Source organism: Pteronotus mesoamericanus, unplaced genomic scaffold (genome assembly GCF_021234165.1).
Source record: "Pteronotus mesoamericanus isolate MK-2021 breed Mesoamerican mustached bat unplaced genomic scaffold, CSHL_Meso_final contig_182, whole genome shotgun sequence".
Lineage (NCBI taxonomy): Eukaryota > Metazoa > Chordata > Mammalia > Chiroptera > Mormoopidae > Pteronotus > Pteronotus mesoamericanus.
Window position 1 is genome coordinate 4,147,159 of NW_026555078.1, and position 25,866 is coordinate 4,173,024.

At 41.2% G+C, this 25,866-nt stretch overlaps 1 protein-coding gene across 2 annotated transcripts in view; it reads right to left on the reverse strand.

Moving 5' to 3' along the window:
- Positions 1–25,866, reverse strand: part of UNC79 (unc-79 homolog, NALCN channel complex subunit) — a 201,178-nt gene that overhangs the window by 72,634 nt on the left and 102,678 nt on the right. For both annotated transcript variants that reach the window (XM_054567102.1, XM_054567101.1), the window contains exons 17-27: positions 24,413–24,553; positions 22,111–22,332; positions 19,679–19,906; positions 15,719–15,860; positions 12,646–12,725; positions 12,413–12,561; positions 8,661–8,818; positions 5,533–5,714; positions 3,507–3,708; positions 2,704–2,883; positions 1,234–1,299 (exon numbers count right to left, since the gene is read on the reverse strand). In XM_054567102.1, the coding sequence (XP_054423077.1) occupies positions 1,234–1,299; positions 2,704–2,883; positions 3,507–3,708; positions 5,533–5,714; positions 8,661–8,818; positions 12,413–12,561; positions 12,646–12,725; positions 15,719–15,860; positions 19,679–19,906; positions 22,111–22,332; positions 24,413–24,553 (1,750 nt within the window). The remainder of the gene's footprint in view (positions 1–1,233; positions 1,300–2,703; positions 2,884–3,506; positions 3,709–5,532; positions 5,715–8,660; positions 8,819–12,412; positions 12,562–12,645; positions 12,726–15,718; positions 15,861–19,678; positions 19,907–22,110; positions 22,333–24,412; positions 24,554–25,866) is intronic.

Consider the following 25,866-nt stretch of genomic DNA (forward strand, 5'->3'; position numbering starts at 1 on the left):
AAAACATTCAAAAATAACAAACTAGCTTGAAATTGTCTTATAAGCAATTTATAGGTTTCCAAATCTAAGCAAGTTTTGCTTACAGTGGTGTCATGTAAATTATCTTTATATTCAATATAAACAATGCTGCTAATTGCCCCCTTTCCATCTGGTCACTTTTGATGGCACAACTAGATGACTGAAGGCTTTCCTTAATGTCAAGAAATATACTGTATTTTGCCGTGTATAATGCACACCACATTTTTGGTCCAAACTTTCAGGGAAAAAAAGTCTTTCATTTTGATTTTTTAATCTATTTATTTATTTATTTATATTTAGAAATAAAACCAGTTATTGTATTCCAGGGTATTAGTTTGCATACAGAGATTGTTACTGCTTTCTAGAGTTCCTATGAGCATAAATAAAAAAATTTTCATTTTTAACACATGAGCATAAATAAAAGAATTAAAAACATCTATATAGATACAGAATTAGTACTATCCATGTATAATGTACATCCTTATTTTTCCCTCAAAAATCTGGGCAAAAAAGTGCACATTATACATGGCAAAATACAATATGTATACATTTTCCCAAATAGATGTGAGAGGCTGCATTGTTATGAGTAATAATGCTACAGATTAGCTTTTCAATTAAGCCTTAAGACAAAAAGAAAAGATGGGATCTGTAATAGCCTTGCCTGCAACCCTTCATGAGAAAATGTAACCTATCATGGAACACCAAATGACAGGTACACCATACCAAGCTAAATGTGAGGTCCTCCTTTCTCTGAGAGACAGAAATGCATGTAGAGTTGCAAAGAATTAGGAATGGCTAAGGGGATGAGTGAATGATGGTGGTTCAAATGTATAGCCTTTTAAAATGCAAATGAAATGTGTGTTTTTCCTATAGCAGATATATACGAACATAATATTTCTATGTGTAAATACACATAAAAATATAAGTACTAGGTATGATTCTAGTCATATTGGCTCTCAGGGGAGAAAAGTGCGTACTCGGGTAACATGATGCTTCTTACTGGGCCAAAGTTAACAGGATCAAAAGTCACCTGCCAATATTAAATTTAAAAAATTGCTATCTCAGGGGCCCAGATGCCTAAGCATCTGGGGTAAGATCTTTTGAGCTTGCAAATCCTAAATACATCACTCTGGCCCAGTTAGAGTCCTTGCATTCTTTACCTTGTCCACCTGTGATAGACAGTTGCACACAGCCCTTCAGGTCAGAAGTACCCACCTGGTGTCTGTTCGGGTGTCCCACCGAGAGCTGGAGCAGACTGCTCATGCCTGGTCAACCTCATAGCTTAAAAATCAACAACAACTCTATTTAAATAAGCATCAAAAACAACTTGAGCCTAGAAAATATACTCAGTGCTAACTGCATTGGATAGTAGGGGCAAGTTTAGTTTTCCTATTTGTAATTAATTTCACATAAAAGATGCTTACATCACAAAAGTTTCGTGGTTTCATTTGGATCTCAAGAACATCCTTCAATGTTACTTTAATTCTTAATCTTCAAAATTGTCACGTGAATCAATTAACAAGAAATAACAATAAATAAACCTTATATCCCAAATTGATCAATTAGGTTCATAAAGAGCTGGGAAATTCTTATAGAAATTGTCATTTATTGGATCTACATACTGGTTTCTAGGATCTGACTCAGTTTCACCTGGGGCCTCACATTACTACAGGATGTTATTAAGTGGGTACCTATGATTATCTTTGCTCTCTGAAAAACTGGATTATTGATTGCTTAAAGGGCCTTTATTGATTCTTCAAAGTTTAAAATACCACATTTCCTTGGCTTGTCAAAAAATAGAGAAAATGCAATAAATAAAATCAAATCATATTTATGATTAAAAATGGTTATGTTACATAAGGCTGGCTGTCTTCTAATGAATGCCAATGAAAAAGCAAACTTTTCAGCTTCTGACAGGACAAGAAATATGTTTTATGGTGTTATTTTATTAACTTTACAGCACTTAAAAATTAAATCATTTAATAAATTTTATAAATTAGTAATAGATTTAAATATATCCATTCACTAATATGATGATTTAGTTATGAATTGTTAATTATTTCTCATTCATGAGCCATTGCTAATCATTAGAGTTTATCTAGTGATTTGGTAATTTAAGGAAAATTTCGTTCTCTTTAAAAGTGCGATATAAGGAGAGACCTTTAAAAAACAAGTATATATGGTCTTTTTATTAAACTGGCAATGAAGCTTGTTTTAATTTTACCCGCTAATGTTGGGCAGAAATTCAACTTCTCAGTCTGATTTATCCTTTTCAAAAGCAACCATTCTTATTGTTTGTCTGGGAGCTTATTTGGCTGCCTATATCATGTCTTAAATGACAACTGTCAAAGTCTCATCAAGGAAGCTCTTAGGTTACCTGGCTGATGCAAACCTTCACATCTGAGGACTTAGGAGCAAATGCTCTACTTTCATGCCAAGCATCAATGGATTTGCTCCCTTGCACATTTTAAAACCCTCTACTGCTGGATCAAGGCTTTGCTTCACCCCAAAACCAGAAAAAGCCACCCAGGGCGCTGACACCCTTCGGATGTGGAATCTGAAGGGCAAACCTGACAACTGAGCTGTTTGCTAAACACGCTGCTCTCTGTGAACACTCAACAAGACAGGTCGGCCTCAGAAAGACATTAAACAGACTTAGAGGAAGGATGAAGGAGGATACTCAACGAATTTTGGAGGTCAGGGTCTCGGGGAGGGAGAGCGCCCTCTTGGATTCCGCGGGCCCCTTCACGCTGTCTCTCAGGGAGCGCACGCTCTTCTGGCGGTTCCTCGCAAAGCGTGCCCGCTTGATCTTCCACAGCGCTGCGTCGCTGAGGTTGGCCACATTGGTCCTCACAGCGGTGATAGCTGTGCGAAAGGAGTTACAGGGTCCTTTCCTTAACTGGCTGTTATGCAACTAGCTTGAAACCACCCGTCTGTGTATATTTTCAGTATTAAAAACCATCTTTCATGCATACATAACTCACCTTTCTCTCTTGGTAAGTTTTATATTAAAAATCGTGACTATTGCCTATGATGACTGTCACCTAAATAAGATTCAATGATCTAATTTTGTTATCGCGGGACAACTAGTTGAGTGACCTAAGTCTTTCCCCGTCTATTTGGAACTGTAGGTAACTGATGAATAGGCATGCAAGACTGAATTTGCAAGATGCAAATATATCTTACAAGCTTGCTCACAAACGTTACAACCATGATGCTTGCATAATATTTAAGGAACACACAGTCACGAATCGTTCTCTCAAGTCCTCAAAGAAATGAGAAGAATTGTGGTTTCAGAATGCCAGAAAACAGTTAATCTGCAGATTACTGCAGTAGATATTCAACAAACACTTGATAAACTGAGTACATGGAGTGAAGGCATCCTCCGTCATGGGACACTAAACCACATGCAGAGCATCTTCTGCTTATGTTAGCAAGCAAAGCACAGGGACTGCCACTCTCTAAAGCAAGTTCTTAGTTTTGCTTACTTGTAGGAAAAGGAAATTCTTTATTACAATCCAAATGCAGCTGAGCTTCCAAAGAAAGCGTCTCAAATCTATTGACAAAGAACTCCCAGCTCAAAGCAGGAATATCTTGCTTAAGAAAATGCAAGAGTAAAAGCTTGCTTAGTATTGTGGGTCGATCTTTAACCACAGTATCAAACTGGAAGTCAAGACAAAGACACAGACCCTGGAGAAAAGGGCGAAAAATGGGGGAAAGTCAGACATAAACATCTTAGTTGCTTCAAAACAAATACACTAAGCAAAGTCAGCGAAACAAGGCATACTCCTCAACCTATGCTCATCATGTAGAATGATCTAACTGAAATCTTTTTTTATTGCAAATTTTGGTAGGAAAATACAAAAGAGCAGCTTTTCCTAATTGTAGAATATCTCTTGAATTTTGACTCAGAAATATGTACTAAATGTATGTTACTGATTTTTTACCCAAATACCTTCAAACCAATGTTTCTTTTCTTAATATCTATAGTTTCTATAAGAGAAGCATACTTTCAAAGCTACATTTTAGCATACACAAGAAGATGGTCTCTAAATTCCCTTTCAATGCTAAATTCTAAAATTGAGAGTTAAAATTTCTACACCTAATCTTAGCCAAACAGCCTAGAAGCGATAGAATTAAAATCTCTAAAATAAATTTAGATTTTAGAATTCTTTTAGTAATTCTAAAATAAAATAAAGTCATCTTTTTGGGATATGAGTAAAACATAGAACCTTTAAAAATCAAAGATGGAATGGGTAGAGCATCTATTTCTCTAGGGTATGAGTCTACCATTCCCTTTTTTTTAACTCAATGAAATTTAAAAACTGAAATTTATTCAACCATCTTATTAATTCATTCAACTCACACCTAATGAGTGCCTCCTACATTCCAGGTCCTGAGAAGGGAGAGACAGACAAACACCTAAGCTTATTAGGATCAACAGAGAAGGACTACCCAGAAAACAACTGGAAGTTTTTACAAGGGAGGATTTGTGTCCACAGGCAGCATAACCCTAAATGTTTTCAGATCCTGCAGCATTTACCTTTACTTCTTAGTCTTTTTTACAAGAAGGACACTTAAACTGATCGGGAGGCAGTGCATACACACACACACACACACACACTTAAGAAGATGCTTTTATTTTGAGTCAGAACTGAGTTTTCTCTACCACTTATTAGCTGTGTGACTCTGAAATTACTTAACCTTTCTAACCCTCAGCTTTTCCTCTGTAAAATGGGAACACACAGAAGGTTATCATGGGAATTAAATGAGATCATGCACAGTGGGACACTTTTAATATGCTGCCCTGGAAACACAATACCTAGTTGATAAATGTTAGCACTTGCCATTATTTTGAGTTTTAACAATAATGATATAATAACATATCAGGTGTCAGTGTGGAAAAACAGAAGATCAGGACTTTGGGGGTTCTAGTCTTGGTTCTCCCATTAATTCACTCTGTCTCCTTTAATAAGTGACATTATCTCTCTGAGACTTGGTTTCTTCAACTATCAAAAACAGGTGCCAAAAGATAAATATACAACTCTCCCCATGTCTCATGTTTCCTGTTACTTTGGCTTTAACTTGTAGCATTTTATTTTTGGTAGCACATTTACTTTCTCAGGGTTTGCTTTGATTTATATAACAATTCATCTGATTTCTCTTAGCATGTAGCCTCTAATAAAAGAGCTTTTAGCCCAGAAGCCAGCTAAATGGTATAAAATAATCAAGCCTAATTTAATGATCTACCACCAAAAAAAGTTATACAATAATTACATCTGCCAGAAGTGACAGCACCATGCACGAAGACTGAAAAGAAAGCATCAACAAGTAAGAATAAGGGGTCCGTTAATAAGATGGTTCTGGGATGTTTTCCCCAATTTAAAAATCTCCACCGTTACCGTCATCATCATCAGTATTATGTGTGTTTACGTGACAAACTGCCTCAGTGATTTAGCAGAGCGGAGCAGAGCACCGTCTGTGGAGCAGATAACACACATTGAGGGACGTCACCTGCAATGCCGGCCTCTTAATGGTGTCAAGTAGGAGACCGGCCCTGGTGGCCACCGCTGGGTTGACGTCCTCCACCGCTGTCAGAAAGCAGCAGAAGGCGTGCGCCAGGGAGTACTTCAGCAGGTGGTTTTTGGTCACTGAGTGAATATCCAGAAATCTACAAATTACAGCCACTTTTTCCACTGCAATGTAAAAGGCAAAGGACAAAAAAAAAAAAGATATTTATTTAGATAGTTTGAGCACGGAATGCACAGGGATAAAGGAAATCCTGGGCCCCCCCATCCACTGATTTTAAATACCAAAGGGAATGCGAACGCCACCTTCTCAGGCGTCCTACTTTATCAGTGCGGCAGAGGCCATTTCTACTCAGTGCAGTGTTTTTCTGCCAGGAGGCCTTGATTTAGCTTTGGGTTGTCTCTCTCTCTTTTTTTTTAATGGTCTTTCCCTTTGTTTAACTTCCGGTTGTGTTTCAAACTATTCAAAATGCCTCCACGCTCATTTCTTTGTCCAATCCACGGAGCTTCCGCAGACCATGCAGGGAGGTAGGAGGCATCTGCCAGTCCTGGCTCTAGATTCTGGACCCTCTCCTCCACTCTTTGTATATGATGATGTGAAATGACCACGAGTCTTCCTGGGGCTCTAGAGCATATTTTTTTCAAGAAATAGATGCACCCTTACTCGATTAATTTCTAATTATTCTGCAAATCTATGTTAAATGATTCCAGCCACTCTTAAAAATAGCTTGATAAAAAGTTAAGCAGATAGTGAAGCAATATAGTTTCATGCAAATACAGATGTTTCAGTACTTTGCTTAAGCTGTTTTGGCAGCCTCAAATATTCTTTCTATTCTTTTCTGCTAATGGATATTCTACGTCCTCCAAGGAGTGTGCTGTTAAAATTCTACATGTTCCGTGAAGTCCACCCTGAGTTCCTAGAGTGGCCTTTCCATCCTATGAACTCCTGCAAAAACACTGTTTATTTTGATGTGGCATTTGTGCATTGCTGTATGACGTATCTTCTTTTGTGATCTTGAACTATATTTATACCATTCTAGTTTCTTAACCTCATATATGTTTGTATTTGTTCTCATCAGTTAAACTGGGAGCTTCCGGGAGCAGAAATCTGCTCTTGTACTCGTTATTGCTCCCATAGATACAGTACTGATTCAATAAATCCACTGATTCATTTTTTTAAATATATCTTAAACATATATATAACTAAGAAACCATCCTAGGTACTTGCGGGGACATGAAGTAAATGGAAAATGAACTGTCACGGACTGAATGTTTGTGTCTCCCCACAATTCACATTTTGAAGCCCTAACCCCCAGAGCGATGGCATTTGGAGTTGGGGCCGTGAAAGGTCAGCGGGTTTAGATGAGGTGATGCGTGTGGGGCCCCATGATGGGACTGATATCCTTACAAAAAGTGGAGGGGAAACCAGAGCTCTCTCATTCTCTCTCTGCCATGTGAGGACACAGTGAGAAGGTGACCATCTACAAGCCAGAAAGGGAGCCCTCGGTGAGGAACCAAATCGGCTGCCGCCTTGATCTTGGACTCCCAGCCTCTAGAACTGAGAGGAATAAATGCCTGTTGCTGAAGCCCCCCAGTCTATGGTATTCTGTCATGGCAGCGCGGGCAGGCTAACGTGCCAATCCTTCACAGGTCTTGACTTCAAAGTCAAGCCAACTAAAAAAGGTAAGATAGGAACAACTATAACCAAAATATAACATTAAAAACTATAACATAAAAAAGCAGGTTTATTTAAAACCTGCTACTCGGGTATAAATAAAATGTGGGAGGATGAAGAAATGACTTTCCTCCAAAGGAACTGGGAAAGTGGGACTCAGTGGGGGTATTTAGAGGTGGTTTGGATGGAGGTGGCAGTTGAATGGGACCAAGAAGGGAAGAGGATTTTGGATTGAGAACAGAGAATGGTCAAGGCACGGACGCGGGGAAGTAGGAAGCGGCGGGGAAAGGGGGACGGCTCGTGAAGAAGGAGGGCAGGAGACGAGGCTGAAACGCGACGGTCAGGAGGGGCGAAGGTTCCAGCGTCCGTGTGAGGAGTAGGACTTTATTCTCCAGACACCGAAAACCCATTAAAGTGTTTTGAATAGAAAAACAATATACTCAAAGTTGAGATTCAGAAAATTAACCTGGCAACAATCTAATCCTTCCATTGGAATGAAAGAGCAGTTAATTATCTGCTTTATTTGTATTTAATGCCAATAAAATGTTGCCAATACCATGTTGTTTTTGCTGGGAAATTTTTTTCTGATCTAATTCCTTACCTATGTACCACCCTAAAAAATACACCAGCCCCTGAAATTCACAGGCATTTAAAAGGCCAGAGATTAAGAAACTGAACTCTAAAGTCTAACAGTTAACTACTCGCCTGATGGAGCTTCCATTTCATTGCCCAGTTTATGAGACACTAAAATATACAGAACCATCCTGACAAAGCACAGCGTGGTAGCCCAGCCCTGCCTGCTGCCCCAGAGAAGGGAAGTATTGTACTAGCAGAGTGAAGCCAGCAGGTGTGAGGCTGAGAGGACACATCCTTCCTTCCTATGTTCCTCCGAGAAGCTGCTGTTCTGAGCACTAGCATGTTGCACTCATCGCTGCCCCAGACTCGGTCCCGATGCTTCAGTGGTAAGGGTGTAACAGCAGGGATTCTCAAGCTCCATTGAGTTACCTGGAGAACATGTTTAAAATGTTGATTCCTGACCTTACCTTCTGAGGTTCTCATTCAGTGGGTCTAGGATGGGGCCCAATAATCTGTGTGTGTAACAAACATTCCCAGTTACTGTGATGCAAGTAACCCATCAGGTTGACAACATGATGGATCATTCCAGCCAGGACCCGTTTGAAAGTAAACAAGGGTGCAGTTAGTAAACATAGCTGGATGACAGGCATTCACTGAGAGTATCCTAGGCAAATTAGACAGGGTCACCCTACCTAACGACCACTCTGCAAAATGCTATTATCGAGGAAGCTCAGCTAGGTATAAAGAACACCAGCAAGTAGGACAATGCCTTTTAAAAAGAAGGGAGGAAAAAGGAGCGCCGTAACTGGACATCTGGTTTACACTGTGATCCAGAGAGGATTGTCAAGCGAATACAGAGGTACCTGCTTCAAACCTCATCTTCCAGTCTTTGCTGTTGAAGTTGCCATTTATGATTGTCCAGAAAATGTCAGCACCATGAGGAAGTGACAAAGCGTGGAGGAGGAGAGGAACTGCCAGTGAAGATAACTGGGAGAACTCAGATTTGATGACTCTCCACAGGCTGGGAATCAAGAAGAAACAAAAGGGTTGCAGTTATGATAAGCTTCCTAGAGAGAAACCACTATTATCTTAATTTATAAGAAGTATGGCTAACAGGTAGCTGGAAGGAATGCTTTTAGTGAAATTACATTCATCCACAAGACTATAATCTTCTGATAAAACTTTTCCTATTCTCTAGTCCATTAATTTTTTTAAAGTAATTACTTTTATGCAACATAGAAAAACACCACTTAACATTGATTGCATTTTTAACATAAAAATTTTTAGTTTTATATTTTAAATTTAGGTATATAAACGAACAATAACTTAAATAATATACAAAATTGATATTCGTTTTGTTGAGATAATGAAGTGCTAGTGATTTAAATTTCTTTTTTCCTTACACTGAACATCTGGGGAGTTTTGTTGGTTTTGCCTGCCCAACAGGTTTTTCCTCTTATTATTCTAGCAAGAAACAACTCCTTTTCTATTAAAAACAGCCTCTTCAATTGGCAGGGCTGTCCATCAACCCCCACCCCTCTTTTCCTATTGTAGGTGTGAACACAAAACCCATGCTGATCAAAGTACTTGGATTCCATGAACAGAGTGATTAGCCTAGGGGTGGACAAAGGACGTGAGTGTGGGAATGCCAGAATCTTTTTTGCAGATAATGACAGGGACTCTGGGACAGGGAAGGTCGTCTTCTCACAGAGGCAGGAGGCTGAGAAGAAGCCAATACAGATGGAATGAGGCTAAGTGATGGGGGAAGGGGAGAAAGAAAGAGAAGGGAAAGAGAGAGAAAGAAAGGGGGGGAGGGAGAGAGAGAGAGAGCGAGCGCCCTCATAACACCTGTGAGTACTAGCCATGCCTAAAACCAGATCGCTACTGGTCAAAAATGTACTTTAGCAAGTTTAGCTACGTACCTATCAATTTCTACCAGAATAATTTTGAAGATATATTTTTAGTAATATATTATGGGCTTCAATTACTTTAATTCAATTATTTAAAGTATGCCATCTGTTTAGTTTTTGTTGTTTTATTTTGTTTTCTACTTGGCTCCAGAGTTAATCCAGAATTAAAACTGTCTGTGACTTTAAAAAACCTGTAACGCACCACAAAAAAGAGAGGAGGAATAATGCATTTTCTCCATTTTACAAAGAATACGTGGAGATATAAGTCACTAAAGTTGCTGGTGTCTCAGAAGACATACCAGACCTGTAGAATGAAAAAGGGGTAATTTTCAAACAATGTAGGCTTCATCTGAGTTGTGGAAATCAGACATACATGGATCTAACCCCAACCCTGTCATTCATTAGCTGTGTAACCAAGTGGAAATGTAACTTGTCTGAGCTTCCACTTCCTCCCAATGCTGGTTGTATTAAATGAACAGTGCTTGACACATAGTAGGTATTCAAAAACGTGACACCGCTATTACCATTGTGAGGCAAAGAATGATGATGGTTCTAGACAACAATAGGCCCTACAGAGACTGCAAACGAAACACAAGGCATAATCTCTGCCCTCATGGAATTTTCAGTTCAGTAGAAGGAAGCAAATCACATTCGGCATTGCTAGAAACCCGTCTCAATGACAGAAATTCCTGGACTTGGCCAATCCCACATGGCTTTCTCAGTTCCCTAAAGCAGCTTTGTTTGGAAAGCTGAAAAGTGTCCTTTCTCCAGACCCCTTCATTGTCCGTCAGGGTTTTTGAGGGAAAAACCTGGGCTATCTAGCCCAAAGGCAGCGGCAGAGTCCATGGCACCAAAGGTCCATTTGTCCCAAGTACTCATCCAACAGAGGAGGCTTGAACAACCAAAGCCAGCCACTTAGTACTCCGGCTCTTCTGGAATGAACAGAGCTTCTGCCTAACTCCTGACCCTGTCCCTGGACTGCTTCTGCCTGGTCCGTTACACTGATCCTCTTGGATCATTGTGACTCTCCCCTACATCCAGGTCAGACAGGTCCCCCCTTCGAACAGCTCCTCCCATTGTACTTGTGGAAGCCCAATGTCACTATGAGAAAACGTCCTTATATCCTCCACCTTACCCAGAGGATGCTCTGTCCCCATCCCCCAAAATCATACCCACCTAGACCTCAGAATGTGGCCCTATTGGAAATCGGTTCCCTGCAGATGCTGCCCACTTTCTCTCACACACTCCCACAGCCCTGGAGCCCCCGTGAGAAAGAATCACAGAGCTCTCCTCACTGGGTCCACCACAAACGGGCACTAGCTAACTGCAGCCGGGCCTGAAGCTGGCAATTCTCTGGTTATTTCACGTTGGCTCCCTTCGGCTTTCCTCCCGTGGGCTGTTCGATTCTCTTTTCCGTGTTCCTCAAGCTCCCAACCCACTCCCTATCCCCTCCCCTCAGGAGAAGACAGCAGCACCTACTATTCTGAAGGTTTCAGTCATCTGTTATGAACTCCCTTAACACTTTCTCTTTTCTTCAAAATGTATCTACTTTCCGAGGAAAGAGCATCCCTCCTCTTCTATGCACCCTTTGTTCCTGAATGAATGCCCATGCCTCCCAGGACCTGGCTTGAGCAATGGCTCCCTTTCCTCTGATCCTTTCCCACTGACCACAAATATGTTCAGGTCTTTCTCCTAAAAATCCTTGACATCCACTCCCTTCTCCCTCTGAGTATTGGCCAAAGGTCCATTTAGTTTTTTCTGTAAAATAAGACACATTTTTTATTTTCACCAATAACTTTATTGATCTGAGTATTTTGAGTATGTCGGCTCTCTCAAGCGTGGTATAACGTTGATTGTCCTCAATTAATTTCTCAATTTGATCTCTCACAACTTCAACTGGTCTACTGGACTGTGGAGCATCATCCAGCGAGAAATTATTTTTATCTTTATTGAAAGAATAAAGCATAATATGCCAAAAATGTTGCATATTTTCTTCCATCTTCAGTATTAAAATGGCTACACAAAATTTCACCAATTTTGATGAGTTTTTTTAAATGCACTTGATATGACAGCTCTCACTGTACAATCTAACAAAAGTGTTTCAAATTAAGTTAAAGACAATGAAGCGCTACTAGAGCCATCACATGGAAAAAACAAAATGAACTTTTTGTCCAACCCAACATACGCTCTTTCCCTTCCTTTCCCAACAAACTTTTCAGAGGAAAGTTCTATGTTCTCTCTCTATATTGCTTATGCCCTTGCACCATGTATTTGTACTCACTTCGATGAGGCTGCTTCCCAAGGATCTCCCTTTTCTCCTTACTCATGCTATTAAAGTGCAACTCTGACCCTGTTTCTTGTATTAAGATCTTCCATAGATCTCCAAACATCATTAAATAAAGTCTCTATCTTCAAAGCCCTTCACATATGAGTCCCAACCTATATTCTTAAGCCACCTAATAACTGAAAGGTATAAAATAATCTTTATTTTGCCTTTTCTATTTCTATAGTATCTAGGAACAAAATACTATTACTTATATTGATATGCTTAATAATTAAACTAAACAAAAGAAATGAAAGTAGTACCCATAGGTGATTAGGCTGTCCTGGCTAAGAAAAATAATCCAAATGAGTTGGTAAATCTTATTCTAACGTTAATTTTCATAGTTAAAGGCTAACACACAAACAGAAAAAGGAAGACATACCTTGCAATCAACATATGATCCTGAATGTAGGCTAAAAATTGAGGATGATCTTTTCTAGCATTGTACAAACACTGTCCATGCAGACAGAGAATCTTCAGGCAATTGAGCATATTAAAAAGAATGTCTGGCTCTTCAAACTTTGCCATTTCCTACGCAAAGAACCACATGGTTACCAAATTATCAAAAATAGCAATGCTGCCAAACCAAAAACTCAAATATTCAAAAAAATGTACCTGGAAAATGGTGTATATTAGTCTCAAAGTTACTGGAAGCTGTTGATAGCAAAACTTCCTTTCAGTGTCGTTCTTAACTGCTGTGAGGAAATAATGACACAAAGGTTAGCCCGACTCCGCCTTTCCCCGCAGCTCATGACCTGACCAAGACCGGAAAGCCAAAAGGAGCAAAAGCAAATGCAGAATATACACATCTTAAAAGTGTGTAGTGTTTTCTTGTTTAGTTTTGTTTTGTTTTGTTTTGCTCTCCAAGTCAGCATATATCCCTTCTACGATCAAGGGAAGGAAACCTTCTAGATTTGGGCTTCTCAGCTTCTACTGCCTACCACGTAGTCCATCATCTACTCAGATGCCTTTGGCTCTGCCCTGTGCCCCTTGGGCCGCTAGCTCTGCTGCTCCCTGAGGTTGGGGGGGGGCGGTGCCTGAGACCTGGTTAGGTCTGCTTTCCTAATTGAAAGGGAGATAAGCAGGTACTGAAGAGAGGTATTCAAGCTGTATTAGCACCTAAAGAGGGACTTACCCCGTGCTCAAAAAGGGCACATCTGCTGAAAAAAGGAACCTTTGAAAGAAGTTGAGTATATTCAAATCAGAACATGGCTTTATTTTCTTATGAGGATCTCTAAAATCTCTGCATCTATGACAAATGATGGCAGCGCATTTTACATGAGGCATGCTAGAGAAATTCACAAGTTAACCAGAAACTGGTGTCAAATGTTTTCAAATCTCCATCATGAGTTTTGGCAATTCCTAGGATCAGAAGCAATGTGAGTCAAACCTCCTTGGCATGTATACTAGATAGTTTGTTGGAGATCTTCCACCCTAATGTGTTTTAAATATTTGTAATCAGCACTCAGCTCTATTTGGTCTAGTGTAAAAGTTTTAAAAATATTTTTAATGGAGGAGTTATCTGACTGCTAGAAAAAACAGGTACCAGGCCACAAAATGCAGAAACAGGAAATACTCTAAAAGGAATGAGAAATCTCTGAACATGGGGCTAGAGCGCCCGTCTGCTCTGTGACGGAGGAGCCCAAGACCACTGCCAGGGCAGGACACGGGCACTGGGCCACCGGGGAGGCTGGCTTTGAAAGAAAGGTAATGCAGACCTCCCTGCGGAGACCATTTATAACTGTATCCTGCATGACAGCAGAGAATAAAAGGAGGAAAATGGACCACAAGCTGTAACAGGAGTCTGAACACATATTGGGGAAGATGAATAGATCAAAGGTTTAAACAAGTGGAATTTATGATAATTAAGCAAAGAAAAGAGTCATTTATAAAAATAAGCATTGTTCAAATAATATGTTACACATAAGGAAATAAAAGTGCCAGTTAATTGACTTGTATGCTATCTTAGGTTTAAAAAATATGCTGGCATATAAATAGAACAGGTTACTGGATCATAAGTGAAATCCTTGCTTCCTTTAGATGTAAATGCAGCCTGGGCCTGGGCCTCAGCAAGTATAATTAATTCTAAGTAAACCAGGAGATGTAGGTTCTAGTCTGATCCATGCCACTAACTATTTTACAATATTTGGATATTCTGTTCACAGACCCCTGCGCCCCCAGATATATCCAGAGCTGCGGTGGGGGGAAGCTCATTCATTTTGTTTTATTTCAACTCCTCAGATGACCCAGGTGCTCCATCACCGTTTTGGTAGCATGAGAAGCATACAGCATAAACTAGGAATGAACAGTAGGAGCGACATGAAAATAGCAAGTCATTTGATTCATCTGAGATGTCTTTTCTTCACCTGTCAAGAGAGAAGGCTGGACCAGAATCAGCAGGTTTCAAACTTCTTCTCTATGGAATACCTTGCTCAAAGAAAATCTTACCTAAAGCTCCAACCAATGAAATAGAGCAAGTCAGAGCAGTGTGGCTGAAGCGGGCTGGGCAACCTGAGTCTTTATCATTTACCCATGTCTTCCTACTAATTGCCACCCCAAATAAGGAAGGTCCAAAGGAAACAACAGAGAGCGTGCGTGACTGCAGGTGCGTGCTGAGAACCAGTGAAGGAGGTCACCTCAGGTGTTCCTTCAAATCCTCAGTGTCAGTGGTTCGAGTGTGAGCCTGGAGAGTCACACTCAACTGACCATGTATACAAACCACACAGAAGCAGTTAGTTCCAACCAGGCATTTTGTAGTAATGATATAGTTACCTTGGTCTGAGTATGACACCCCAGGACCTGCTATGAACCCTGCACAGCAGTCACATAACAATATTTGCTGCTCCCTGAGGGTGTGACAGAAAGCCTATGCTTCCCAAACTTTGTTCTGGGGGGGGCAGGCCTCCCGGGGACCAGCCTCATATGTTAATACCTCAGGACAGCGGAAGTAGGGAGGTTAAGAGCTCCTCAGAGTTGTTCCAGGTCCTTATACATTCCCAGGTGCCTCGGTGCACATCTAGAAAGCAGGCTTTCCCAGAGGCCCCTAGGGTCATGACCTTACTTCCTGAAACTCCTGCAGTGTGAGAAGAGCTCAAGAGTGATTCCGGGCCTGCCTGCCACAGTGTTGTCCCGTCAGCCCACACAGAGCTTTAGAGCAACTAGAAAGAGGCCATCCTCCCTCCCAGCTCTGAGCAGAGCCCCTCAGCCTCTGCGCACCAATCACACACCTTTTAGGTAGTGAGCCTGTCCAGCGTCCTGGTCACGGCCCTGGGGCACAGAAGCCGCAGGAACTCACATTCCATCACCTCTGTCCCAACACACTCAGCTCTGGCCAAATGCCCCGAGTGGCTGTCAAGAGTCTCAGCACCCTCCACGTCTGCCACTCACCTTGGTCCCCAGCTACTTCTGCACAGAGAACACAATACTCTAACACAGCAGGGTTTTGTTGATAGCAAGCTCCTGCTGCCAGGAAGATGTCCGGTGGTCTCTCTTCCACTACAGACACTTCCTGGGTCTGTTCAGTTCATAATCGGAGGGGAAATGATTCATTTCCACGGGTCGATATTAAGGAAGCCAGGTCTGAACTTGTGCAAATCAACGGTAACCTCAGAAACCAGAGCTCTGAACGGTGGGCCAGCGCAAGCTGGGACGTGCACGCAGCTGACCCCAGCAGCCAGAGTTCACCTACCAGCAGGTTCCGCGGGCTCCGTGCAGTTGCCGGGGTTCTCCCCATGTTTGGTGGCTGGGTTCTCTTCCTCTTCACCTTCAGGGCCTATAATAAACTCTGCTCTGGAAGAAAGGAGGCTATCCTCAAGGCTGTCTGTGGGTTCCTGAAACAAACAGGACAAGCGGCCTGATGAGCAGCCCTTTGGGGATGTAAAGAAGGTTCTACACTGAGTGAGTCCTGCTGGGCCCCAGGCCTGTGCTGAGCCCCGGGGGCAGAGGCATCTGCCTCAGAAGAGACTTGAGCTTATTTCCATAACGGTTAATGGAAATGTGGATCATTTAAAGAAACATTTTCATCCCCTTGAAATAAATTTGGGAAAATATCAAAAACTGTTAAATCTTCTTCAGGCTGCTTCCCCCTCTTTGCTTTAATCCCCGTGATCGTGTCCTACCCGTTAAGTGATTCCAACCAATGCACGTTTAGTTCAATGGCTACTTAGTTAGCAGGGAATAATAAGGGGTTCACGTCGGTATTTAAAATATAAATGTCAACTGGAGAAGTCAAAATTTTAGGACTAAGAAACTGCTATAACACATGAGCGAAAGAGGGCTAGGTATCCATACACAGGTTAATAGACAAAATGTCGTACACACACACAATGGAACATTATTCAGCTGTGACAAAGGAAGAGGATTCTGACACATGCTACAATGTGGATGAAACTTTAAAATGTTATGGTAAGTGAAATAAGCCAGTTGCAAAATGGACAAATATGGTATGTTTCCCCTTTTGTGAGGTATCTACAGCAGTCAAACTCACAGAAAGAGAAAACAGAATGGTGGCTTCCAGAGGCTGAGGAAAGGGCCACAGGGAGTCATTGCTTAATGAGTGTAGACTTTCAGTTTTGCAAGACGGCCATGTTCTGGATATCGACTGGACAACAAGCACATTATAAACCGGGTTTCATAAAGCTCAACAGGGTGCGGTTGCCTGCTGCAGGGACCCTCCCACGCACGCCCTGCCACTCGTGTTTCTGCTGTCACTCACCCTCCAAGGCGCAGGGACTGTTGTTACCTGTCAAGCCTACTAGCCTAAGCCTCCTGCTAGCCCACACTTCCTGTCCTCACCCTCGTGTCCTCCACCTGTCCCCAGATGAGAACAAAAGAGCGAAGGGGGCTGATGTGCACAGTGGGGACCACGTGCTCTGGGACAGAGCCCTCTTTATTGACGAGCATCTCCCCCATAAGATGTCGAGAGAGGAAAACGAGCCCATTCAGCTTCACCTCCACATTTGGTATTTTAAGCCCATGATAAATGTCAAGAGCATCATGCCCATGGGGGTTTGTTTCGATGGCTGTTTCTCCACACGTATGCTTACTCCTCCACGTTTCATGGGATGGTGGGGTGAAAACTGGCACAATCCAGAAAGCCTGCTGGGAACAGAGGAGGGGCTCGGGACATCTACATGCATCTTCTCCGCACACTCACTCCCTTCCTCAAGGAGACGCCTGCACTTCATGCAGCCACTGCCTCTGTTGAGCCTGTTCATAAACCGCAAAGCACTGTAATCCATGGCTACCACCATCCCCAAGGGCTCACGGGACCCCAGATTTCAGAATCCCCTGCACACATTGCAGGCCTTTATTTTTTTCCTCCCTTGTCTTGACATGATCTACTATCCCCTTCTTTTTTAGACAATCTCCTATCTTGGTTTCTGAGTTATCACTCTCCCTCAGTTTACCTCTGTTGTCTCTGGCCTCTTCGCAATTTACCTCTCCTGGTCTTTACTTCCCCCAGTTACCGTCTCAAGAGCTGGTCCTTCCCAGACTTTAGCCTTGGGTCTTTTCCCCTCTTATTCCACACATCCTACCCCAACATGCTGGCGATGCCAAAGTTGTATTACTTCCGCTCTCCATCTTAAGATCCAGATGGACACATCTGATGGTGCACACAAGCCCCGCGTGGACATCTACCAGGCATTTCAACGCTCTGTGTCTAAACGTGACTGCATGGTAGCGCCCTCCTGCCCCCAAAATCACCTCTCCTGCTACAGTAACAACTTCTCTGTCAACAGCAATGTAAGGGGCAAAGCTAGAAAACACGGGGTTGTTGTCAACCTTTCCATTCCTGAATGCCCAATTAACAAGAGCTGTGGCCCCTCTCGCCTCCAAAGTCCGCCAGGCCCGCCCCTTCGCTTCGTCCCCACCACTGCCTTCACGCAGGCTCCCCTGTTTCCTTCCCAGAGCGGCCCCGGTAGCCTTCCGATAGGGTCCTGCTCCCGGTGTCCAAACCCTCCTCTGGCTCCTCCGCTGACAGGATGAATTTCTCAAACTCACTGAATCGGATCACCACCTGATTAAAATTCTCCAGCACTTCCCCCAGGTTACCAGGACAAAATCCAAACTTCTTAGTTTGGCAAACAAAGCCCCTAATACATCTGAGTATAAAACTGAGTCTTCCTTGACTCAATCATCCCTACGGTGCCACCCTCCTCGCTTGCTCTAGTGACACTGAACTACTGGCAGTTTCCTGTGTATCGCCCCCGCTTTCCTCAACCCGTGGCCCACAGGTCGCACGCGGCCCGGGATGGCTATGAGGGCGGTCCAACACAGAATCGTCAATTTACTTAAAACCGTTTTTTTTGCCTGTTAGTTTTCATTAGTGTTTGTGTACTTAATGTATGGACCAAGCCAACTCTTCTTCTTCCAGTGGGGCCCAGAGATGCCAAAAGGTTGGGCCCACCTGCATCTATACCATTTAAAGGGAGAGCTTTCTGGGTCTCAAAAGTCCTGCTCTCCAGCTGCCTTCATTTCATTAATCCTGCTCCTCCTTCAACATAAGCTCAGGAGCCATCTCTTCTGGGAAGACCTTCTGGATCCCTGTCACACCTCCAAGGCCGACTTGTCGCTTTCCTGTGCCCCAATAGCTCCCTTACTCATCTCTCTCTCATAAGCCTCATCACCCCGTCCTGGTTTTTCACTGACTTAAACACCTTCCTCATTAGACTCTAAGCTTCTTGATTTTAATGTGCTGGCATGTCATTTCTCACTGTGACTGTTTTATGGAAAGCACCCAATGACAACGTGAAAAGACAACACTACAGGGATGTTACTCTGCGACAGGCAGGACCAACAAGTTAGATGGGCCGAAAGGTATTTAGAAACTGAAGAAACGCTTTACTCCTTGTAAGCTATACCTCAAAAAAATGGTTTTAAGTCACAATATACCTAAACAAACATTGGGGGAAAGGAAGAGAAAGAAAAATTGGCAAACACTGGCTCAAATAATTCTAGCCATGATGGCATAAGGGCATCTTGGTGATGTGCATGACTTAGATGGAAAATAAGCTAAACAGGAAATAATGAATGTATGGAGCCACTCATATGCTATGTATTAGCTCTTCCTTATTTAAATAATTTTCTTGGAAAGCAAAAAATAAAATAAAGATTTTATTGGCTGCTGACAAAGTCAATGAGTTTTACAAACCGAGGTTCCCTAGGAAGTCTCAGTGTCCTTCACAAATTTATTCCATATTTGATAGGTACATTTCGTAGTACTCACTGTTATCCAAACTTTGTAACATGACTTCCCGACAAAAGTTATTTCAAGAATACCAGCAATGCTTTTTATTTATGAAAATTATATGAATGGGTAAGCTACAAACCCATTCAAGACCTAACTCAAGAATTGTATATAGAAAAATAAATAAATAAATAAATAGCTATTAAAAAAAAAAAAAAAACACTGGCCACCATGAAAATAAAACTTAAGAGCTACAGGGAAAAAGAAAACTATATAATGTAGCTCCATCTCATATTTTTTTTCAGGAGCCTGAGTTGGTACAAGGAACAGGAAAACTTTCTTTGAACACAGTCTCACATATAACCCAGCATGGGGCACAAGCCAGCACTGGGGAAAGACTCCATTTTACCAGCTACTGCAGTCTTTATGACGGACCATCTCGGTTCTTCAACTGCTTACCACCAGCCGGCTTTCCTCTTTGGGAGCCAGTCTCCCCAGGAGTTCGCAAGCAAGCTGATAGCAGAGAATGCTAGACTGACACAAGTTACACTCAGTTGCTTTCTCGTCCTTCTGGCAGGTGTGCGAGCCCCCCCAGGGGGCTTGGAAGACATTGTTTATAATGGACATAATGTCCTTTGATAAGCTGTGCTCTAAACCCATCGTGATTCCATCATCCTGTAACTCCATCTGAAAAACACCAAAAGAAAAGTCCAAAAAAAAAAAAAGAAGAAGAAGAAGAAGGAGTTTGGTCCTTTTGTCCACTATTCCACAGGCATAATTGGAGATAATTTTCATTAACTGACAATGTTAAGTTATTAAAAGGTGGTAGGGTTTATAGACCATGAATATAAATTGATTTCCATGGAGTTTTCTAAAAAGAATATAAACATAAGATAAAGTAATGAGAATTATTTTTAAAATCATGTAGGACACTTAAAAAGAGTTGTTTTTTAAACATATCACTCTGTGAGGTTTTACATGTTTAAAAAATTCTGCTCCTCACCTAGTGTTCAGAGCTTGATTTTTAAATATCATTATCCACTAAAAGGAACCAGGGATCCTTAAAGAAATAGCTGGTTTCAAAGTTGGGGCAAGGAAATAATAAAATGAACCTGGAATATCTTGTCAGGTGAGAAATTAAGGAAGTGTTCAAGGAATGATGGGACCATGTCAAAAGAACCCAGGAGTCAGCCTGAAGAGACTCCCACTGACCAAATATGGGCCAATAGAAGCACAAAATAAATACTCATAGCAACAGATTTTAACCCACCAAATAAAATAAGGATCCATGACTACACAAGGGCATAAGCAGACAAATAAATAAATATATAAATGAGAGATAAGGGAAAATTGTTCCTTCAGTAGAATGCCAATTAATAATTTTTTTTAATTAGAGAATCAAAAAATTATCATTTGATAACCATCATAGTATTAACTCATTCAGGCATGAATCATCCATGGGTATTAAACTAGTAGGTAAAAGTCTGATGAGAAACAAGAAATCTCATAGTCTTAAGGTATCTCTCTGCAAGTTACTTATTAATTACAAAGAAAATTTATGGCTTTGTAGTAGAGAAATTTGCAGAAATCACCTTCACCAAGTTATCACTGATAAGGGGACATTACAATGTCATGTGTTTTCTGACATGAGGCACTGCAAAGAATACAACATCACATCTAGGGCACTAATGCCAAAAAATGTTCAACCCAAATCAATTCATAAAAAAAAATGAGGGTTGTTCTACAAAATAACTGGACTCTTTTAAAATGTCAAGAACATAAAACAAAAACTAAAGAACCATCCTGGATTAAAACTAATGAGGCAGGAGAAATAATTGCAGTAAGTGATGCTGGATTATGGCCACAAACAAAAACTTTTCTTTTGTTATAACGGTGATTGTTGTATCAATTTTAAAAATGCATAATTTTTGTAAGTTAGATAATAGTATTTTAACAATATTAATTTCCTGATTCTAATAACTTCACTTGGTTATATAAGAAAGTGTCCTTATTTTTTAGAAAAATACACTCTAAAGTTTTAAGGTTAAAGGGTCATAATACTTACAACTTTCTCTCAAATGCTTAATTTAAAAATTCATACATACATATACAAAATAAAAGAGAGAGAAATAAATAAATGTGCTAAATATTAATATCTGAAGAATTTAGGGGAGAAGTACTTGGGAATTCTTTGTACTATTCTTGCAACTTTTCTGCAAGTCTAAAATTATTTCAAAATAAAAAGTTAAGAAAAAATGTTCCCCTGACCAAACCTTTTAAACTTCTCTTAAAATCACCTTCAAAACCCAGCACTGGCTGGTGTGACTCAGTGGATTAAGTGCTGGCCTGCAAACCAAAGGGTCGCTGGTTGTGTCCCAGTCAGGGCACATGCCTGGGTTGCAGCCCAGGTCCCTGGTCAGGGTCACATGAGAAGCAACCACACACTGACATTTCTTTCCCTCTCTTTCTCCTTCCCTTACCCTCTCTCTAAAAATAAATAAATAAATAAAATCTACAAAAAATAAATTTACCTTCGAAAATCAATTTATAAAATATATTAAAATCAGCCCACCACCACAGAGTTTTACTTTGCTATTCCCACCAACAGTATTACCCAGTTTGTTCATCAAATTTGTTCAACAGAATCAATTCTAATGATGGTAGGATGTCTCTAAAATTCATATCCATCCTCATATTTCAATATCATTGCAGATATTCATACAAGTATTTTTCAGGCTCTTTAGTAAATTCCCAAAGGACTTTGAGAAATGTCTTGCGTTACACTGCATCGTTTCAGTAAGTGTGAAGATGTCCAACACAGAAAAAAATCACTATACAATGCTTTCCTCATCCTTCATTTCTGAACTAAAGGAAGCTCATACTTCAGCTACCTGCTTCAGGAGAAGATCAAACATGAGGATGAAACAATTTAGATTCATTTCATCATCTTCACAATCAAAGTCAATAGTCCTTCCTCCTGGGTGTCCGAAATTCTTGAAAGGGCTACGAAAGGGACTACGCACAGGACTCCGAAATGGACTCTGAAAAGGACTATGAAATGGACTCAGCATATTGTGCTGAACTCGTCGACCAGGATCAGAGGCAACACTCACCTAGAAGAAAGAATATCAACATACATAAGTGAACTTGCAGAGACTCAACTGGCTATATAAACTACTGGGGACTATGGAAGGTGTTTCCAGGTGTCACACTGATTTCCTTTCTTAGCCAATAGCATTAATACCTGGGAATACTATAAATCTTGTCAAAATATAAAAATAAGAAATAAAATTACCCAAACTTTCTGTCAAAAGAATAAATTATCAGCACTCTGAATAATGAAGGCAGCTGTCTGTGTCACTACATTCTCCATCCCATCAAATATTTCCTATTAAAGTAAACTGTCTGCACTACCTAAAACCATAACCTAAAAAAATGAGAACTTAATGAAAGTAAAACATTGCAAGATCAGTTTTAGTATAAGTACAGAAGGTCGGATTGTAGTGGCTGATTAAAGAAGGATGGACCCTGGGTATTATGATTATTAAACTGTCATGGGAAAACGATCTATGTCAAACCTATTTACAAGTTATTCTCCATGTGCCAGCCCAAACCCCAAACACCCTCCAGGCCCTCACTGCCCGGCTCTTCCCTGCACCTACACCCAAGGATGCCAAGGACTGAGCCGCTCCTCGCTCTCCTGCTGACTCGTTTCCTTCTGTGTTATGACAACGGGAGGCACCAGCAGAAAGCCGGAAGCTGAAGGAGAGAGGCAGGACTGTTTCTCCCCGTCCCTTGCCTGCTCTGAGGCTGCATCTCGGGCAGTCTCTCCAGCACCCTGTAGTTCCTCTAGCCAGCCCTTCCTTATAATTTCAGCTCCCAATGGGCTTCAGAAACTTTTTCCCTTGTTCCTTCAGCCCGAGGTGTATAATGGTTTCCTATGGAATGATCGGTTCACCAACAGTTCACCAGCCCTTATTGCTCCCTTAACCTTTCCTATAACTCTACAGTCAGAGTTTCCATGAAAGTCCCTTCACTTGAGCTATCTGGGATAAATTCTGTAGCAGGGCCATGACTGACATCTCTGTACATCACTCTCAAATCATCTTTTCTCTCTTAAAGATCGCTAATAACCAGCATGCTCCACAAACATATTTAAAATAAAGAAGAAAAGTACCCCTTTGAGAATCAGAATACTTGGCTATTGATGGTGTTATCACTCAACCTCAGGTTAAGTAGTTGTGAAATGAGGATAATGAGTTCTTCCCCAACTGCTTCACACAATTCCATGATGTCATTAATTGTGAATACATTGCACAGTATACAGTGCTAATGAAGTGATTTAATATTAAAGGTTACAAAGGAAAATAAACAATATAAATGGCAGCTGGTTCCTATGAGGCAGATTTTTTTTTAAAGCAATGAATACAGACTATGATCCCATGACCATGTTCTATTGTCTAATCCCCAGGCCTCAGGCGGAATGACTGGGGGCCTGTGGTAGACCGTAGGGAAAATGTAATGGAGAGGCTTGACATGGAGAGAGTTAAGAACAGTCCTTGCCCACCACGAGAGGCTGCTAGTCAGCCTCTCCAAAACTGACCATGGTCTGGGAACGTCATTACACCGGCTGAAACTCTATCAAGTCCTCCACAGAAAAAGTATAAAAAATGTCCCACATTTTTCATATACTCTGAACCAGACTGTGTCGACTTTTCTCAACTAAAAAGGTATAAAGGGGTTAATAAAATGGCTTCAGTTGGCTCCTAGTGACAGCATCACTCATAGTCACCACCAGGTGTCGATCATACCTTCTCAAAACATAATTTAAAAAAAAAATCCAACCTCTTCATCTTCAGGTGAAAGAAGTGATCTGCTCAGTAGCTGATAAAGAATTATTTGCCAGGAGACAAAAAAAAAAGTTCCCAACGTTTTTTTTTAACTTCATCAAGGTTGAGAGATAGCTAATAGGTATGCATAAGAGAAAGTGAAAACTCAGTAACTTATTGATTACAGACTATACCAAATGTAACTCAGATTAATGTTTCCTATTATTTAATGTGCCTGCAAGGTCTCAGGGTACGAGGAGATGAAAAAGCATTTTCAGTGAACTTTATATGATGCTACTTTTAGGCCTAGTAAGATCAATCAAATCTTAATCAGTAAGACAAAAACAGTTGTGGCAATAATTACCCTTCGAGCTGCAAGGTTCCCTGCCAGTTCATTGACTCTTGATTTTCTTTGATTTGCCAGTTCTTTGACTGAATTAACGCCATCAGAAAACATACTTATTAATAGTTGAAGTGGAACCATGATGTCTAACTCCGATAATACCTGAGGAAAAAAGGCATATATATCCCCCCCAAAATATAAACTTTAGAATTAGGGAAAAAAACACTACATTTAGCATGTTCTCCAAAGTGAACTACTGAATATAAGAACTCCCACATAGTCTACCTATTCTAGCAGCACAGTCATCCTCAAGTTTTTGTGTTGGAAAATCAGCATTGCCGCTGAAGCTTCCCTTCCTCTCCCTCCCTGCATCCAGCATCTCACCAGGTTCTGCCTATTAACACTTGAAAGTGCCTCCTGATGCCGTCCCCTCCTCTCCGTGCCACCGCTAGCACGTTAGCCCATCATCTCCCTCCTGATGAGTGTAATCAGTGAGCACTCGCCTCCCAGTCCGTCCCCTCCCCAAATGAATGCCCCTCTGCACCGTGTTACCTGGAGCAAGCTCAGGTGTCCTGCCAAGATCAAGTTATCTTATCTGTAATGAATTTTCTGGAAACAGATGCCTCCTTCCTTCAGACACAATTAATCCATCCTCTATTAGACTTTCTTAGAACGTTCTACCTTCCTTACGAGAGCAATCGTCTCTTTGCATTACATTTGATTATTTGATACGATCTCTCCCATTGTGAGCTCTTCAAAGAAAGGAAGTATGAGGAAAGGACCATTTCTTACCCTGTTTGTATCCCAGTGCCTATTCCAGTGACTGGCACATAGGAGCTCTATAAATGTTTCCACAATCAATTAATTAATCATTGAGTTAATTGCGATCACTACATTATTCACTCTATTCCTCAAATGTTTAGACCAGTGGTTTAAATCCTCCTTCAACTGCTGCACTGTCTCCCAACCAAAACTATGGCAAAGCCCAGTCTGTAAAGCATGTAAACTGTTTCAGCTGTGGTGGGGACAGAGGTTACAGCCCTGTCCCCAGATGGCACAGCTCAAAGGGTGTGTAACCCAGTGGCAACAACTAGCCATCTGTAGAAGAATTGGCTTTCCTAAAGTGAGAAATTATCTTATCAAAACCTACGTGGGGATGAAGTTAAAATTCTAGGTCTCAAAGGTGACTTTTAAAAAAATATATATTGTCCCCTTTACTCTGTCATTTAGGAAAATATTGTTCTTTAGTTTAGAACCCAGAAAGGCAACTTCAGAACTTGAAAAGCTTCAAGAATCGCATCCTTCCGTGAAACAAATGTATCTGCAGCAATAGCTAATCTAAACATTGGTTCTGCCCTGGCTGGTGTGGCTCAGTGGACTGAGCGCCAGCCTGCGAACTGAAAAGTCGCCATTTCAATTCCCAGTCAGGGCACATGCCTGGGTTGCAGGCCAGGTCCCCAGTTTGGGGTGTGCGA